General features: G+C 45.6%; 2 protein-coding genes across 2 annotated transcripts in view; one reads left to right on the top strand and one right to left on the bottom strand.

The window, feature by feature from the left end:
* Positions 1 to 19,722, top strand: part of NTN1 (netrin 1) — a 280,603-nt gene that overhangs the window by 244,118 nt on the left and 16,763 nt on the right. The gene's annotated exons all lie outside the window — the stretch shown is intronic.
* Positions 9,754 to 19,722, bottom strand: part of STX8 (syntaxin 8) — a 176,156-nt gene continuing 166,187 nt past the window's right edge. Inside the window, exon 8 of the mRNA XM_048817479.2 lies at positions 9,754 to 10,833. Within this exon, the coding sequence (XP_048673436.1) occupies positions 10,766 to 10,833 (68 nt within the window). The 3' untranslated portion in view covers positions 9,754 to 10,765. The remainder of the gene's footprint in view (positions 10,834 to 19,722) is intronic.

Genomic DNA, 19,722 nt, shown 5'->3' with positions numbered 1-19,722 from the left:
AACTCGGACAGTGCTGGGCCCCATCAGCTCTTAGCAGAGTTGGGATCAGCCCGGTGGATGCAGGGTGTTCCCTAACACACTGTGCAATCAACACTTTCGGGATGGGTGCCAAGGGAGGAGCGAAAAGCCGAACAGTAAAATAGCAGCCTGGCGCCAGTCCATGCCAGCAGCAAACAGCAGTATTTGGGGATTTAGTGCTGGTGAGAGTAGCCAGGTTTCCGGCTCTGTACAAACGCAAGCAGCAGCATAGCTAACCTCCCTCCACTGCCCCACTACCATGCCTCAGCCCCGGCCAGGCCAGTGACTCCATTAAATGGCCTCTCCTTGAGGATGCCAGCAGGTATGAATTATTGCCAGAGGTGGTGGTTTCTATGATGCCTGTCCAGTTGGAGCCTGCCTACCCAATGTAGCACACGGAGGCTGCTGAGTATCCCATGGATGGGACTGACTAATGGGGTGGGATGGGTTTGAGTGGGCGACTTAGGCTCGTGTGTCCCATTAGCAAGCCCCTAAGCCATGCTGCATGACTCTGCTCTGCTTCCAGGCATTCTCAGCCGCATCCAGTTCCATGCACGTGGGAACCGATGGATGATTAAAGAAATCCCTTCCCATGGTGGGGACAGGGCTAGGACTCCTTAGGGCTTTCCCTGCTCCTGGACAAGGTCCTGCTGACACAGCCTGCAGAGCAAGCACCCTGAGAAAGCCAAGCAAAGCCCAGAACCCGTGGCCAGGGCCAACCCTGACATGAATAATGTACTCCCTTGTCTTTTTCCCCCTCCACTCATTCCCCCCATCCTCACACCTCCTCCCCCTCCCTGTTCTCCAGCTGCTCTGCTGGCCCCACAGCATTTCAGGTTAGGTCTCTGAGGAGGTGGGGTTTAGAACATGCTGGTAAGATCCAGGGCAAACTCATCAGAAGACATGGAGAAATGCAGCCTGAGGAAAAGGTGTAAGAATGGCAAAGGAACATGCATCCTTCAGGAATCTGGCCCAGGCTCGTTCTGAGAGTGACTTGTGTTGAAAACTACAAATCTCCCTACCAGTTGCAATAAAGCTCTCAAGGTGTCAGCCGTTACTGACGCTGCACGACCATGAGTGTGGCTAGATTTCATACCAGGCAGCTTCTTCAGGAAGAAATGAGCCAAGCATTAAAACATTACATGACAAGTTAAGCAGAGCAGAGGGTGATATTTGGAGGGGAGACTTCCAGACAGCCAAATGCTGTGAGAGGGAATAATGCGGGCAAAGATCCTGTGAATTGCACAGAGGTCACATTGAGCGACCCAAACCATCTCTTCTAGCCCTTAATGTCTATGATAATTTATTAGTTCAAAAACATCTTGGAGGTCAGCAATCTCAGAGCTTTATGGCAGAGGCATATGGGTCAAACACGCCACCACCACCTCCTCTTCGGGAATCTTGCTTGAAGCTTTCAAAAAGTGAAAACAGATTTACCAGGTTTTTCCTGCTTTTAGCTAACGGTCTGTGAAGGAGAAACCGCAGCAGCGCAGAGAAATGGGGGAAATGAGCCTATTCCCAGCTGAACGATGGGTGTACATGCGGCCTTAGCACCTGTCTCGGCCTTTCATCCCCCGCCCTCAGCACAAATCCCAGAACCTCTCAGTAGAGTCAGTGGCATTCTCACTTCTCCTTCCTTCAAAAGGCTCTGGGGTAACCCTGGCTGGCGACTGGCTTTGGGAGGTGAATGCTGGCCTGACATGCTCAGTGCCTATGGAAATGACCTTTCCTGGAGCAGCAGAAGCAGGAAATAAACAATAAGAAAGGTAATTTAACAAGGTGTAACAGCTTTTAAAGGCTCATTTATTCCGACCGTAGGAACTAGACTCCAACAGAAATAAGTGCCGTTCACAGCAGATTTACTGAGCAGCAGAACATCAGAGAGTTTGCACTTGGCATTTTGGCCCACTCTGGTATTTTATCCTCTTAAAGAGAAATTAAAATTGGAAACCGTGAAGAGAGAGAAAAGCATTTTAGACTCCAGAGCACATGTTCATTCAACAGAAAACTATGCAACAATCTAAACACCAGGAACGGCTCAAAGCAGGGGAGCCGTCCACTGGCAAAGCAAGGTAAACACTTCCCATAGAAATCTAGCCAGTACCATTAACGGGTTCCAGGGCTGTTAATGGCTTCACATCATCATCTGAAATCTCTTTTCAGATCCTGATGCACACACAGCTAGTGCAAGCTGTGACTCCAGTCTGCAAGTACAAACAGTGCAGGATCAGGCGCTGGCAGAAGAAAGGGAATTTTGTCTACTTTGCAATTGGACGCTGCGAGAGCAGTTCGTGGTCCACACTCGCGGGTCACGTCATCCCACCTCCAAGGGCGACACAGCTACAGCTACACTGCTTGTCTAATAGACTTTTCTGACAGGGGACAAAGGATCTCTTCTAGGAGGACGCTTCCATCCAGAAATCCAGGCCTTGGGAGATGCTCAGCCTTCCTATGAAGAAACATTTAGTTGAGCTGAATGTTTTCATCCCTTAATATTTACCTTGAAGGGCTTGACCACACTGAGCCCTGGTCTACACTACGAGTTTAGGTCGAATTTAGCAGCATTGGATCGATTTAACCCTGCACCCATCCACACAACGAAGCCATTTTTGTCGACTTAATGGGCTCTTAAAATCGATTTCTGTACTCCTCCCCGACGAGGGGATTAGCGCTGAAATCGACATCACCGGGTCGAATTTGGGTTAATGTAGATGAAATTTGACGGTATTGGCCTCCGGGAGCTATCCCACAGTGCTCCATTGTGACCGCTTTGGACAGCACTCTCAACTCAGATGCACTGGCCAGGTAGACAGGAAAAGGACCACGAACTTTTGAATTTCATTTCCTGTTTGGCCAGTGTGGCAAGCTCATCAGCAGAGGTGACCATGGAGTCCCAGAATAGCAAAAGAGCTCCAGCATGGACCGAATGGGAGGTACTGGATCTGATCACTCTATAGGGAGACGAATCCGTGCTATCAGAACTCTGTTCCAAAAGATGAAATGCCAAAATATTTGCAAAAATCTCCAAGGGCATGAAGGACAGAGGCTATCACAGGGACCCGCAGCAGTGCCGTGTGAAACTTAAGGAGCTTAGGCAAGCCTACCAAAAAACCCAAGAGGCAACGCCTGCTTGGGGTCAGAGCTCCAGACATGCTGCTTCTATGATGAGCTGCATGCAATTCTAGAGGGTGCCCCTACCACTGCCCCTCCCCTGTACGTGGACTCCTGCAAGGGGGGAGTCTCACGCAACAGGGATGAGGGTTTTGGGGATGAGGAAGATGAGGAGGAGGGGGAGGTTGAAGATAGCGCACACCAGGCAAGCGGAGAAACCATTCTCCCTGACAGCCAGGAACTGTTTATCACCCTGGATTCAATACCCTCCCAACCTGGGCTCCCGGACCTCGAAGGCAGCTCTGGTGAGTGTACCTTTGTAAATATAATACACGGTTTAAAAGCAAGCATGTTTAATGATTAATTTGCCCTGAAGACTTGGGATGCATTCGCGGCCAGTTCACCTACTGGAAAAGTCTGTTAATGTGTCTGGGGATGGGGCAGAAATCCTCCAGGGACATCTCCATGAAGCTGTCCTGGAGGTACTCCCAAAGCCTTTGCAAAAGGCTTCTGGGGAGGGCAGCCTTATTGTGTCCTCCATGGTAGGCCACAGCAGGCCAGTAGCACGCAGTCTGGAATCATTGCATAAGAAAGCATGGCAGCGTGTGGTCCTGGTGTTTGCTGGCATTCAAGCAACATCCGTTCTTTCTCTCTCTGTGTTATCCTCAAGAGAGTGATATCATTCATGGTAACCTGGTTTAAATAGAGGAATTTTATTAAGGGGACATCAGAGGTGGCCGTTCCTGCTGGGCTGTTTGCCTGTGGCTGAAAAGAAATCATCCCTGCTGTTAGCTACGCGGTGGGGGGAGGGGTGAAGCGATCATCCCAGAGAATTGGGGGGCGAGGGGAGGGTTAGTTGGGTTTGTGCTGCATGTTAACCTGAAAACATCAGCCCCCTCCTTTTAAATGGCCAGTGTGTCTTTTTCAATCTTAATTTCCCTTTTTTTCCTCCCGCAGCTGCAAATGTTTCAACGCTGCCACTAGCATCTCCGTCCCAGAGGCTAGTGCAGATAAGAAGGTGAAAAAACCGCACCCGTGACGAAATGTTCTCTGAGCTCATGCAGTCCACCCAAACTGACAGAGCCCAGCACAATGCGTGGAGGCAGACAATGGCAGAGTCCAGGAAAGCACAAAAGGACCGTGAGGACAGGAGGAATGTGCGAAAGGACAGATTGCTGGAGCAACAGGAGAGGTGGCGGCAATATGATGAGAGGAGGCAGTATGCAATGCTGAGGCTACCGGAGGATCAAACTGATCTGCTCTGGCGTATGGTTGAGGTGCAGAAAAGGGACAGACTGCCACTGCAGCCCCTATCTAACCAACCGGCCTCCTCCCCAAGTTCCACAGCCTCCTCGCCCAGACGCCGAGAACGCGGAGTGGGGGCGGCTCCAGGCACCCAACTACTCCACCCCAGAGGACTGCCCAAGCAACAGAAGGCTGGCATTCAATAAGTTTTGAAGTGCAGCATGGCCTTGTCCTTCCCCCCTCCCCTCATCCACCACCCCTCCCGGGCTACCTTGGTAGTTATCCCCCTATTTGTGTGACGAATTAATAAAGAATGCATGAATTTGAAACAGTGACGACTTTATTGCCTCTGCAAGTGGTGATCGAAGGGGGGAGGGGAGGGCAGTTGGCTTACAGGGAAGTAGAGTGAATCAAGGCGGCAGGTTTTCATCAAGGAGAAACAGACAGAACTGTCACACCATAGCCTGGCCAGCCATGAAACTGGTTTTCAAAGCTTCTCTGATGCGCAGCACGCCCTGCTGTGCTCTTCTAACCGCCTGGTGTCTGGCTGCATGTCATCAGCGGCCAGGCGATTTGCCTCAACTTCCCACCCCGCCATAAACATCTCCCCCTTACTCTCACAGATATTATGGAGCTCACAGCAAGCCGTAATAACAGTGAGAATACTGGTTTCACTGAGGTCTAACCGAGTCAGTGAACTGCACTAGCGTGCTTTTAAATATCCAAACGCACATTCTGCCACCCTTCTGCACTTGCTAAGCCTGTAGTTGAACTGCTCCTGACTACTGTCCAGGCTGCCTGTGTACAGCTTCATGAGCCATGGCATTAAGGGGTAGGCTGGGTCCCCAAGGATAACTATAAGCATTTCAACATCCCCAACGGTTATTTTCTGGTCTGGAAAGTAAGTCCTTTGCTGCAGTTGTTCATACAGACCAGAGTTCCTGAAGACGTGAGCGTCATGAACTTTTCCCGGCCATCCCACGTTGATGTTGGTGAAACGTCCCTTGTGATCCACCAGTGCTTGCAGCACCATTGAAAAGTATCCCTTGCGGTTTATGTACTGGCTGCCTTGGTGGTCCGGTCCCAAGATAGGGATATGCGTTCCATCTATCGCCCCACCACAGTTAGGGAAAGCCATTGCAGCAAAGCCATCCACTATGACCTGCATGTTTCCTAGTGTCACTACCCTTGATAGCAGCAGCTCAGTGATTGCGTTGGCTACTTGGATCACAGCAGCCCCCACAGTAGATTTGCCCACTCCAAAATTGATTCCCGACTGACCAGTAGCTGTCTGGCGTTGCAAGCTTCCACAGGGCTATCGCCACTCGTTTGTGAACTGCGAGGGCTGCTCTCATCTTGGTATTCTTGAGCTTCAGGGCAGGGGAAAGCAAGTCACAAAGTTCCATGAAGTGCCCTTACACATCCAAAAGTTTTGCAGCCACTGGGAATCATCGCAGACCTGCAACACTATGCGGTCCCACCAGTCTGTGCTTGTTTCTCGGGCCCAGAATCAGCGTTCCACAGCATGAGCCTGCCCCATTGCCACCAGGATGTCCAAATTGCCGGGGCCCGTGCTTTGAGAGAAGTCTGTTTCCATGTCCTCATCACTCTCGTCACCACACTGCCGTCGCCTCCTCGCCTGCTTTTGCATGTTCTGGTTCTGCATATACTGCATGATAATGCGCGAGGTGTTTACAATGCTCACAACTGCCGTAGTGATCTGAGTGGGCTCCATGCTTGCCGCGGTATGGCGTCTGCAGGAGAGCAGGGTTGCAGGGGAAGCGGTGGTTGGATGACCAGTTTTGCAGACCTACTGCACCGTCTGCTGCCAGGACACAACAGCTGAGTGGGCTGCATGCTTGCCGTGGTATGGTGAGACAAGAGCAGCCGAGCAGAGCTGCAGCGGAAGCGGCCCTGCGAGACCACCAGGAGAGCAGAGTGCCAAGGAAGCAGTGGATGACGACGGTCGTATAGAGGACCTGCAAGGTGGATTCGTAGCATCAGGAAAGCAGAGTGGCAGCGGAAGTGGTGGATGACGATGACAATGGTTGGCAGTCCTACTGCACTGTCTGCTGAAAGCAGTATGGCGCCCACACAGAAAAAAGGCGCAAAACAATTGTCTGCAGTTGCTTTCACGGAGGGAGGGGCGACTGGCGACATGTACCCCAAACCACCTGCGACAATGTTTTTGCCCCATCAGGCATTGAGAGCTTAACTCAGAGTTCCAATGGGCGGTGGAGATTGCTGGAACTGTGGGATAGCTACCCACAGTGCAACGCTCTGAAAGTCAACGCTAGCCTCGGTAGTGTGGACACACTCCACCGACTCCGCCCTTAGATATACAATGTGCTTAATGCATTAATGTGGGGACACACACACACGACTGTATAAAATCGCCTTCTAAAAGATCGCCTTCTATAAATTTGACCTAATTTCGTAGTGTAGACATACCATGAGTGAGCACAGGGCACTTTGCTTATCACATTTCAGGCTGGTACAGAAGGAAAGGAGAACTCTCTACCTCTGCAAACCTGGTGAGATCCCTGGGGATGAGCACCTGGGGATTGAGGTTTTATTGGCCAGGATGCATGTGGAACAGCTGACTTGGTCTGCCTGGATGTCGAGTTTCCTAGCGATGAGAGCCCAGGGATTTGGTTCCCTTTCAGGTTGGGTAAGCTTGAGCAGGCTTATGCACTGTATTAATTCATACCAGGGTGAGCTCTTTTACTCTCAGATTTTTAAGGCCAGAAGTGTCCATTGTGATAATCTAATCTGGCCTCCTGCATAGCAGGCCTAAAATCCCCACCTAATAATTTCTGCATCAAGCCCATAACTTCTGGGTGAGCTAGACCACCTCTTTTAGAAAGCTATCCAGCCTTGATTTAAAGACTTCAGGTGATGGAGAATCCACCACATCTCTAGGTAAATTGTTCCAATGGTTACTTACCCTTGCTATTAAAAAGTCCCTTATTTCTAGTTGAGTGTATTTAAAACCAAATTAATAAGCATGTTGAACTGCACTGGTTTCCCCTTTGCTGCTAGGGGACATTCAAGGCATTGGTTTCCAACTCTAAGGTCCTAGATATAGCTTCGGTCCTGGCTTTGTTACAGGTGACCTCTCTGTCTATGCACCCACTAAGCTAAGCTGCTTTGGCTCATCCTCCCCTAAAATGCATTCCTGGGAGATTGGAGACAGAGGGTTCCCAGCTGTGAGATAAACTCCCATCAGCCACCAGGCCCACTGCAGTTGGGGAGTCTCAACATGAATGCACAATGCAAGGCATATCTCTCTGATCAAGCATGACTCTGATTATATGGACCTTTGCTGGGGATGGTGGTGGTTGGCTTATGATGGGCTGGCATGGCTCTGTACAGGGAGTGAGGGTGTCCTTGGTGTCTACTCTAGGCAATTTAAACCTGTTGCTTGATTTTAATTTGTGTCACGTGCCCAGATGCCACAGCAACCAGCTCATAAAATTCATTAAATAGAATAAATCGAAAATACACTGAACTCAGACTGATCACACTTCACACTCTTCAGTTCCACTCGCTTGTAGACAATGAAACCAGTCTGTTTATTTTAGCCTTCCCTTCCAAAGAGCAGTAAAACAGAAAAGGTTTCCATATACACCATGAAAGCCCTGCCAAATCCACTTCTTTTTTTTAATAAAACTCCTCACCCACATGCCGTGTTTAATGTTACTTAAAGGGCAAATCTAGGGACCTCTTTGTTAAATATTTCTACAATAAGACTCACTGGTTCTCCTCCTTCCTTATGCCCCAGAAATTTTGTCCCCCAAGAATACAACAAATCAGAGAGCGCCGTTTAAAAAGCCCCTATAGAATGGACCCAGAACGTTGCACAGAACAGTAGCACAATTTATTCTGACCAGTGTATCCAGGGATTTCAAATAAAACCTGAATTCCCCCCCGTAAATGGCAGTTTTAATTAAAAGCCAGGTTCTTCAGGTTCCTTAACACAGAAACTGCTCGAATGCAGATTTTAAACACAGCAGCAGGAACCACAATTATTCATTTTCAGCTGGAGTGGCTGGGTTTAAAAGCTCCATTTGCACTGGAAAAAGGTCAAGCAATAAGCTCACTGAGAACTTCCTGCAAAACATGCAGTGGTTAAACGGCCTGCCGCTTTCTCCTCCAGCTGTTTGGATACAGAGCTCCTTTCCAAGTGACAATGAGCAAACAGGCATGACCCCTAGGCCTAAACAATTCTGACTTAACTGACTCTTCAGATCTTTTAAGAAGAGCCTTTCCCAGCAATGCAGGATGGAGGTGCACTGAGTCCTTGGGTTCTACTGCACAGAAGACAAGGTATTTGTCACTCCCTAGTACATGGCTGTGTTTATCCCACTTCCCTTGGTCGTCGCCAGGTTAAAACTCACTTAATGGTTTGTTCACCTGAACTATTCCTGTGTACCTGCCTCCCATATCATTGGCTACCCAGACACTGAAACATCAACAAGGAGTGCCATAGCTCAGGCTGTGAAGAGCTGGTTGGAAAACAGATTTTCTGCCCCATGGAAAAAAAACAGAGTTTGAAATTTTTTTCATCCCAAACCAAAATTCTGAAAACATTCATTTCGGATCAATCAAAACTTATTTTGATTTTGACCTTTTTTTATTTTATTTTCTATCAAACAAAGAACATTTGGAATGAAGAGTCATTTTGAAATAACTCTTCTAGATCCATCCAGCTTCCAGAGTTACCTGAGCACCACGAAGACCACCATCACAATGAGCACCATAGTTTCAATATATGCTCCGGTGTGACTGGCTCAAGGAGCCTGAACTCTTAGGTCTGGGTTGAGGCACAGTGGCAGAAGATGCTGTTGCAGAAGCTTAACAACAACAATACCTAGTTCTTCTAGAGTGATTTGTATCCATAGATTTCAAAGTGCTTTACAAAGGATAGCAGTGTCATTATCCCCATTTTACAGATGGGGAAACTGAGGCATGGAGTGATTAAAACGACTTGTGCAAGGTCATGCAGCAGGCCAGTGGCAGGGCTGGGACTAGGACCCAGGTCTCTTGAATCTCAGCTCTACACACCAGGTTTGCACTGCTGCTACCCACTACACTGGGTTTGGGAGAGGTAGGGTTTTGATTGCTCGTGCCAAGAATTAAATGCATATTTATAATTGCACATATTCCATTTTTAAAGATTAAGACATGTGAGCACCAGCTTGGGGCTGAAAAAAAACATTAAAAAGTACGAAAGAGACATTTCAAATGAAACCGGAAGTCTCTGGAATCAGTTTCTTTCTCTCCTCAATATCAATCTCTAGGAAACAAACAAAAGACTTTTAAAATATTAAAACATTATTGGAAACAATAAAAAACATGCCAATAAAAAGCAGCATGTAAATGGATCAACTTTTATTCAGTGTTATTATTGCTCTATCAGTTCTGACAATTAAGTTGGCACATAACAAAATAATAATTTTTGGGACAGCAATGAGCATTAAATACTTTTTTCATTTTTTTTTAATACTCATAATATTTTCCTTTGCAGTTTTAACAGTTATGAAAAATTATAAAAGAAAGCTGTGCAGATCTCTGATCTTGAGACTAGTCTATTCTCTGTATCAGGACTTCTGCAGTTAGTCAGTTGGGGTAATTACCCTGGAGTACAGTTAGCAGAAAGACACTTTTCTCCCTTAGGAACACACATTGGGCAGTTGGGCTTTCCACTGTTCTACACCCAGTTGTGTTAAATGTTGGAAAGACCCACTGCTGTTTGCATTTCTCTCTGTGCAGAACACCACCAGTAATTCTCTCTCAACAGCCAAAGATTGTCTCATACTTACTTATGTTTGTAAGGTACATCTGAGTCCCTATATTCCGTTCTACCCTCACCAGGCTTTTCATTCTCGAGCTGTGCCTGTTCTCTGACCCTCCAACTTCATTGAATTTTAGTTTAAATCAGTTCCTTATAACTTTATAAGATGCAAAATCTTGGTTCCAAAGATCATCATTTAGCAAGCAAGGGGGAAGTCCACACATATACCACACAAGCTACGTAGGAGCAGTATACAGTATATTAAACCCTCAGGACGACTGATCTCTCAACAAAAGGGGCAGATTGCTTGCTTAGAGTCAGTTGCACTGAAGGGTAAATCGCTTAAAAGATGCAGCTAGTCCAGTTGTGTCCCTCTGAAGTACAAAACCAAGGAAGGGAGAGAGTCCTTTTGAAGTTCAAATGCTCCAAACTAGCCACAGCTCTCTGGCTGTGCATTGCATCAGAAACGTTGTCATTCTAATACTGAGTTTACTTAAGACACAAAACGTGTTTGCAATGAAGTTGTTCGCATCTTCCGAAGTTGGCCAGCTCTGCTGCTGCTAAGTGGCATCTCTGGTGGTCCCCGCATTTGTGTTAGTGTGTTGGCCAGACGGCAACCACAGCTATCGCAATCAGCAACAACACAATCACCACCAACATTCCTGAAACAGACAAAGCAAAATTAAGTTACCGTCTTCGTCTTATCTGAAGGATTTTTTTCGAAAAAGGAAACTTACTTTTTGAGTCCGCTTACATCACCCTAAACAATAACATAGGGTAGAAACTCGGCTACCCAAAGTTTTCAATTCTAACTAAAACCAGATCATTACATGTTAATATATGTATAGAAATCAGACTACAAAAATCATTTATGAAAGGTAGTTTGCTTAAAGCTATCAGGACTGACACTGTATATTTGGTCTCTGGTTCTGTCTTCCCAAGAATAATTCAACTATTCTACAGGTGAATGATTAAAAAAGTCACCACACAACTTCAGCCCCTGTCCTGAAGAGGGACACCAGGTTATCACGACACACTCCAAGCAGTCCCATTAAGTTAGTTAAAAACATGCAGGATTGGTGAAGTTTAGTAGAATTTACGGAATCATAAATTAGTTCTCTCTCTCTCTAAGACAGGTGAGTGCTAAAATTTAATAGGAAGATTGCTGCCGGGGCGTAAATAATTTGACTACTACAAGGCAAAGTTATTTGCAAAGCAAAAAACCACAACAAACCTGTGCAAAACAAATCTGACTTAGGAAAATGAATGGCGGCGAACATTTTAAAAAAGAATTTGAGAGTGCAAACCTGCTGTGTGTAATATGCTGTACATTACTGGGTTTACAAAATGTTATGACAATTTACTAGCTCAGGTGCAAAACTCAGTCTTAGCAGGAGGAGAGGGACAAAACTATTCACATATTAAAAAGAAAAAAGATTGCTCTAGGAAAATGACAGACTAGAATTTTGCAAGCCCTCTGCATTTGAGTCTCACAAAGCTCTCTCTCATTCACAATACAGACTGACTGAAAGCCGGAGATAAAAGGACAGTGGTTTTCCCAGACCATGTTTTGTGATATCTTGCTAGATGAAGCTAACTCTGCTGCAGTACTCTCTAACCTCCAAAACATAAGGGAGATAACCTGCCCCTCTTAACTGAAATACAAGTTTTACATCTTGCAAATGGAGTGCATCATTGCAAATTTTGGTAATAAACCCTTCTCTTTCCTAAACAATGACAAGTCCCCTAGCATTAGAACACCTGGCAAAACCTCCTGGATAGCTTCACAATGTCCTATGCATTTCACTCAACAGAACACCACACACCGGCTTCCCCTCAGATTAAACCATCTTTGAATTATTAAACAGACTTTTTTTTTTTTTTTTTAAAACATCCGCACTAAAGTATCCCCTTTAGAGTCGGGCAAACCATATTAGGGCTCAAAGAGTGGAAAAAATGTCCCTTCCATTTGGTCTGCTAACAGATGACTATTACTCAACTACTTACAATATTTACAAGTCCAGCTCATAGCAATTAAAAAGGATGTATTAAAATAAACTTCTTTTTCCAAAGTGGAAAGGATATTAGACATGGCTCTTCATAAATAGTGTCATGTTTTCTGTGCAGAAACAGCTTCTATGCCAGTGGGCCATATTTTTTTCCAGTGAAATGTGGTTGCCACCAACTTTACTTTTCATCTGAATTTAGAACTAGTACCACGTGCCCAGTCTGACCCGGTCAATATCTCACAGCACTAGACATGGATTTGGCTCTTCCTAATAAAGTTGTTTGTTAAATTAACACACCATAGAAGCCAATATTAGCATGCTTCCCCAGTGATAAACAAGTCGACTATTGTTGAGAGTCAAACATGTTTAATTTAGCCTAATACTTGTTCTTGGCCATCAGCTCTTATTCTAATTGGGAAACTCTTGGAATAATCATAAATCTCAGGGTAGATAACACATTCTTTAAAGAGCTGTTGGTGCTGCATGGGAAACCATTCTGACCGAGAATTTCAAAGGAGCCTATGGGTGTTAGGCCCCAAAACACCCACTGATGTTCAAAGGGGGCTTAAACCTAAATTCCTTGAGCACCTCTCCCCATCGTGTTCGTTTACACAGCAACCAATGACCATGTGATGGAGCACTGCCATTTCACGGGGGAATAAGCCACAGGGCCAGAGGAGTTTTTAATTAACGATCCTGTTACCATACACACACACCTGGTACTGACTACCACGGAAGAGAAAAATGAAAGCAAGCGATCTGTGCAGAGTAACTCACACACAACCCTTCCCAACAATTTCTACACAGCGTCTGCTAATTTTTAAGTGGAATTGGTCCATGAAATTTACTGGCCATTCCCCATCCCTCCCCAAATGACCTGTGATAAGAACTGATAGCGCCGTTGGTCACATACAGCACGGTGAGACAAAAATGGCTGAAATGCCGGCAGAGTACTCAGGCAACACGTGACTCTACCTCTTCTGTACATGACATATAAGCCCTCCCAGCTCTCCCAACACTAGCCAACACCAGCATTTGGAGGAAGAGCAGCTGTCGAGAGCTAAACCCAGGCAACACTAAGGAGAAGCCAGTACGAAGAGAGAAGTGATTCACAGATCCTCCCTCCCTGATCAAGAGCATCTGCCTTCAAACTATAAGCTGATCCACAGCCTTGGGGTCCTCTGGGTCTTCTCAAAGCTACTGGATACTCCAAAGATCCAGGATGGCAAACTGCAACGCTGCCCCAGCCACCTGGCTCACCACTGCCCTGGTGAACTATCCATTTGTGACCTTCAGCCTTGATTATCGCAACTCACATCAAATACTGGAGCCACATGCCCCGAAAAAAGCTCCAGAAGAATAAAACATTCCAGCCTGTCAATTTAACTGCACTGGTTGTCCCTGACACATCACCCTGGTGCTCTGCCCTATGCACGGCTGCCCATTTAATAGAGAACCTTGCTATAGTCAAAACCCTCCCACAGCGTTAGCTCTAACTACCTAAGAGATCAGCTCTCTCTCCATAACCATCATCTCCCATGACAGCAGTGCATCATTGAAGCCATGAGCCTGTCAACAAACCAAGTCTCATAAGGGCAGGAGACAGACATAAGCGGGAGCTGGACTTAACCTATGGAATTCATCTCTGGAAGGTGAAGAGAGCAGCCCTGAGCCTCACTGTGTACAGAAATGAACACAAAACTCTTCTCTTCTACTTGTCTTTCCCTCAGTAACTTTCTCTCCCCGACAAACACCTCTCCCCCCCCCCCCCGCCCCAAGAATACAGGGGTGATTCTCAGCTAACATTTAGCAAGCTGAGTCCACTGGAGCTATGCAGACTTGCACCAGGTAAGACTCTGGCCTGTAATCAGGGAACTTGCTCCCCAAGAAGGAAGAGAGAGATTGATGGTTGTTATTTGCAATTCTGGAGAGGCACTGAGGACTTGTCTACACTGTGCATTAGTCTGCACTACAGGAGTGTAAAATCTAGTGTGCACTAGAGTGTCGTGCACTAACTGTACCCTGCTGACACACATTCCAAGTTCCCTAGTGCATGTTAATGTAGATATTCCAGTGATGGATGCTAAACATGAGCACAGATATAGGTAGAGAGAGATATTTGTTTTTCCTCTGTTAAAGGAGAAAGAATAGTGCATTTAACCAAACCAATTAACCTGTAAACTTGTACTTTGACCATTAACTTTCAAAGGCATCAGATGAAATTTAGAATATGATACATTTTAACCATGTTTGAACTCAGTCTCCATTTTTAAAATGTACTGTACATTTTGGGGTGTTTCTCTCTGACGGCATGGTTAGGAGTGAACGATGCTGCTGGAATTGGGAGAAATAAGGCATGTGATTATAGTGACACACTTTGCCTGTCCAATATGTTTTTGCGCTGTCGGAAAAAGTTTTAGAGGGTCAAAATCCTCAGTGCAGTTTTGATGTAACTGAATTCAGAGATTTTAGCAATTAAGAGACAACTGAGATTGGTTTCTTGCAAAATACTCTACAGGTATGAATTAGTAATGATACAAACTAAAATTAATTGGACATAACTATTCTGTGATAACTCCCAAGTAAATGTGTTTATCAACAGAATTATTATACAGCAGGATTTCAGGAAAGCAGAGGATTAATCAAAATGTTGCCAACATGCAATAGGAGCATGACCAGGAGATTTAAAAGAAAGTGAAATACAATAGCAGCAGAGCATGATGAAAAATAAAAAAAATAAGTTTTGCGCCTTGAAGGAAACTGGTATACATAAAGTTAGGAGTTTTGTTTGGAAACACTAAAGTAAGCAGCAGATAACCATGTGCATCATCAACAAATACTTTTAAGCCTATATGGAGTAGACGATTACAAGGATATGGATTTATAAAGTTGTTTTGTGCCCACTAAATTGCAAAATGTGTGACATGCTTTCATAAATAATCTCATTGACACGATTTGACAGTAATTACGCACTCTAGATTCTCTGCCTGTTGGGCTTTTCTTGCTTCAGTACTGTGAAGTGTAAACATCCCATCACTAAGGAACATCTCAAAGAAAGTTCACATGAAAAACTCAGTGATGAGGTAAGCAGGACTTACAGAGAATGGAAGAAACAACAGATGCATCTGTGACTAGTATGAGAAATGCTGATGCAGACCTTCGTTTAACAAGCTTACAAAGAGGAGAAGGTGAGAAATGCAAGTAATAATCTGCATATAATCAATGGAACAAATCAGCAAACATGAACCACTGGACAATGGACAGCTATTTTGTAGTTCCTTAGTCTGATGAATTTAGAATATGGATGCTGCTGAAGGTTAGCCAATCCTGGAGATGTAGGGAATCCAGAATGCTCTCTCTCAACATGCGCTCTGTCTAAATCTCGCAGCCATTAGCGAGGGGAAATGCTACGCTACAAGACTAAGCTTTTGAATCTCCACCAAAACAGGAGCTCCAGTTGTATTTTGGACAGCACACAAACTGGATCCACCAGGATGCTCACCCATCCAAGAGGGGCAAGGATGAATTGAATACTACATGTGCTGAATATCAGGGGAGCGAGCGGGTTCACAGGTACTAACAGACCATAACCTGTGGGCTGTGAGCTGACAACTCTTTGCTAGCATGCCAGGCACAGCTACAGAAAACACCAGCCTGTCCTTCCTTCACTAGTGACTGAACTACGGGGTCCTTCTCCCCACTCTTTACTACTCCACCTAGGGAGTGAAGATCCCCTTCACCCTTGGGAAACATACCCACTTCCCACACACAGCCCCAGAGCAGGTGAAGGTTCGCTCAGGAACCCCTCACTTCCCAGACTACAGGCGAGGGGAGTGCATCATCCTGGCAACAGCACCCCGGCTCCTGGGAGAGCAGACTGCGGAGCAGGAGTCAAAACTACTGACAAGTTGGGAGACCCCTCTGCACCTCAGCCTCTCTTTTCATGAGGCAGCCTCATGCCCCATGGAAGCCCTTCACCTGGAGTGCACTGAGATGCACCCTGGGGCATCTCAGAAACAGAGTTTGAGACAGTGGCAGCAGGAGTGTTTCGGTCCCACTATAGAAGGTCAGGGGAAGAACAAGCATAGCTTGCTGCCACTTTGTAGAAACAGGGAAAGCCCCATGAAGACTAAAGTTCTTTCTGTGGTAGGAGAGGCAAGGAGGAGGGCAGTTATGTCACTGTCCTGCCTTCCTCCCCCCCCCCGAAAAAACTTCTGCAGGGAGCACTTGCGTCAGTTGGTAGATGCTACGAAGATAGTAAGTAAGTGGGGGTTTGGGAAACTGGAGGCAACTGTGATTCATTCTGGTATGGTTTATGATTAGGATAATCTTGCACTGATACACTGTCTTTAACCTAACACACTTAGAGAGATATAGAACCAATACATAGGAATCACTTCATCCACCACTGAAATGCAGCCACCTCTGGGATGAAACTAGGCAACTGTTTAACAGCACACACGCAAGCACCACAAAAAGCATCTGCAAGGAGGCTAATATCTGTTCCATCTGAAATTGTAGGAGGAATTTCAAGAAGGAATGTGATGGGATTTAGCAGGACATTTTAACATGCTACTTGTACGTAGAGCTGACTGAAATGAAAAATTTTTCATAATTCTTTCAGTAATGGGTGTATAAAAATTTCAAAATATTTTTAAAAACTGAAAGAAGCCATATTAAATTGGTTCCTTTTTGAACCCTTTAATATGGAAACAATTTCAATGTGTTTTTGTGAAAATAGTTTTTTGGACCAGCTCTACCCTACTGATGACTATGATCAGATATTAACAAGCAGCAGTCAGGGCTGTCCATCTTTTTCAGAGGAGCAAACCCTTAGCAGTACAGAGACACCTGCTGATCCAGCACCAATGCCAAAGGGTGAAAGACACTGAGTGAAATCTCAGCACCTCCTCTGAAGAGTCCCATTCTACGATACACTTTGGTTAGTTTGTGAGAGCTCATGTCCTGAGCTGAAAAGTGGACCAGGCTGCAGGGCCTGTTTGTACATGTAACTTTACAACATCCACGCAAGAGTTTCAAGTATGCTGGAAAGATGGGTAAAGAAATACCGGCTAGAGAGCAGAATGAGACCATACAATTATTTTCCCCATTTATAACCTAATCAGGATTTAGCGCTACCCTCCCCCTACAGAGCAGTTTGTCTTATTCAGTAAATGACATTGTAATCTGTCTTAAAAATGATAATGAACCACATTAGTTTCACCGGCAAATGCCTACTGCCAGCCAAAGCCAAGAATCACTCGTCAAGAATCTCCGTTACTCCTGCTGCCTTTTGGAATGGAAGCTATGGGAGCGCCTGAGGCCAAATGTTCACCATTTCTTTAGAGTACTTCTAATTCTTAATAGTAATGATGGTCTGAACTTAGTAGAAGTTTCTGCACAAGAGCACAACTTGATGAAGAGACAGCTTTTCACATTGGACATATAAAACGCACCCAATTGTTGCTTGTCAAGTCAATGTTTAATGCCCATTTTCTGGCATGCCAATATTTACTGTGAAATATCCACTTATTGTGCTGAATATAGCTCCTGGGAAGTTGAGCGTGTTTAGAGTCTGGCAGCAATTCAAGAGCCTTTGAAAAGGCATTCAGGAACTCTGTCATAAATATGTCTTGTTTTGACAACTCCCTCTTGAATAAATGTCAAAAATTTTCTGGTCTGCTTCTATCAGACTATTGATTTACCATTAAAAGTCACTCCATACCTGCTGTATACCGACTACTTACATTTAATATGGTACCAATTAGGACATACAGTAATAAGCTTCTAAAAGGGGACATATAACGTTACTGGCTACATGCAAAAGTTTCAACAATCTGAGGAATATGCTGGATAGACAGTGTGGAAAACATAACATTACATTAAGGATATTTCTCTTCAGTGTATCATTTGCAAGCAAGAAGCAATTAATTTCATTTCTATAATGAAAAGGCATTTGCTTTGTAGCTGAAAAACTTTTCTTGTTCACCCTGCATGCAAGCCCCACAACTCACTCTGAGTCTAGATCCAGAGGAGGGATGTCTTTGGGACCCTGACTATATATAGCAACAGCAATGGAAGCTTCCCCACAACCACGCCATCAATCTGCCTCAGCTAAATGGGAGTGAATATTGGTATAAAAAACTGCAAGACCCCCAGTTCATTTCACATAGCTACCTTATGGCAATGGGATAAGTCACTACCAAGCTGCTTCAGATACAAACAAGTGATGGCAGTTGGAATGCCTTGGCATATCTGACCCAGTCCCCTGAGCCACCTACTCCCTTATCAGTTTGACATTCTTGAAGTTAGGAGCTGGTGCTGACACATCTGCGGACACTAGAAGGAGCGGATAAGTTACTCTTGAATGGCTCTGCCCTTGGCTTTCTTAGAGGTCCCAGGGCATAGTGTTGGATAACTGTCCTCCAGCCCAGGCAGCTCTCAAGCATTTTCAGTGCACGGTTCCATTCTGTCACCATTCTTGCTCAACACAGCCATGGGGCTGTCAGGAGAGCTAATGAGGGAACAGATTTTATAGTGTCTACAGTACAAAGATGGCGCCCAGCTCCATCTCACCCCACCCATTGTGTGCAGCTGAGAGAATTACCCACTGCCAAACAGAAAATGGGGTTCAGCTGGCTGAGCCACAGCTCAGGTAAGAATGCCATAAGGTTCACATGCAAGCAGAAACAAGACGACATGAAAGAAGAATATAGTGAGGGCAGAACGTTTGCTGCTTGTTTCTCAGGCTTGCAACTTGAGGGTCATCTTAGATCACAGCTGATTCTGTACCTCCCGGTAGGAGGACCTCCCAAGAACAACTTTTACCATGTGAGCTCAGCACAAAGGTTGCACCCTCTCCTTTAGGATGGAGGCTTCCCAAGGCCTTTACCACTTGAGGCCGGATTGTTGTAATGTGCTTTAAATGGGGCTGCACCTTAAGGCTAGCTAGAAACCGCAGCTAGCGCAGATTGCAGCTACTGGCGTATTAAAGCGTTTCACTCAAGAGAACACACTACACTTGTGCTCTGTGCAACTGATTTCCGGTGAAATTTAAAGGACTAGTTTTGACCTACGCAAACCCAAAGGGCTTGGGCCCTAAAAGGTCTGAAACCCTTTCTCCAGCCCCCAAGGTGATACCATGGCCCCTGCAAATATCTGATGCTCTTGATCTCACCATGCCTGATTTTCAACCATGGAATTTGCCACTCCCCTTTGGTTTGGCAAATCCAGGTTTGGTGCTGAGAGGCTCATCTGTTTTTTTTAGGAGAAAGATGGTGAGAGAGGGACCAGGGGGCACTGGACGCAGCTGAGAGGGGATAAGGGAGGGAGAGTGAGAACTCTACTGTGAAAGTCCTTTTATGGTCACTTTAACCTGCTGAGTTCTGAAGCATATTCATAACCTGTGTTCTGCACACAGAGCACTGATGGCACCTTTAGAATCAGGGAGAAATAAATAAAAGCATATGGCAAGGATAGGCTCTCCCCCTCTTACAGATGGCTCATGTCCACCACTTTGCATTTGAATTCACAGTCTGGGGG

Source organism: Caretta caretta, chromosome 14 (genome assembly GCF_965140235.1).
Source record: "Caretta caretta isolate rCarCar2 chromosome 14, rCarCar1.hap1, whole genome shotgun sequence".
Taxonomy (NCBI): domain Eukaryota; kingdom Metazoa; phylum Chordata; order Testudines; family Cheloniidae; genus Caretta; species Caretta caretta.
This window is presented reverse-complemented; position numbering and strand designations above follow the sequence as displayed.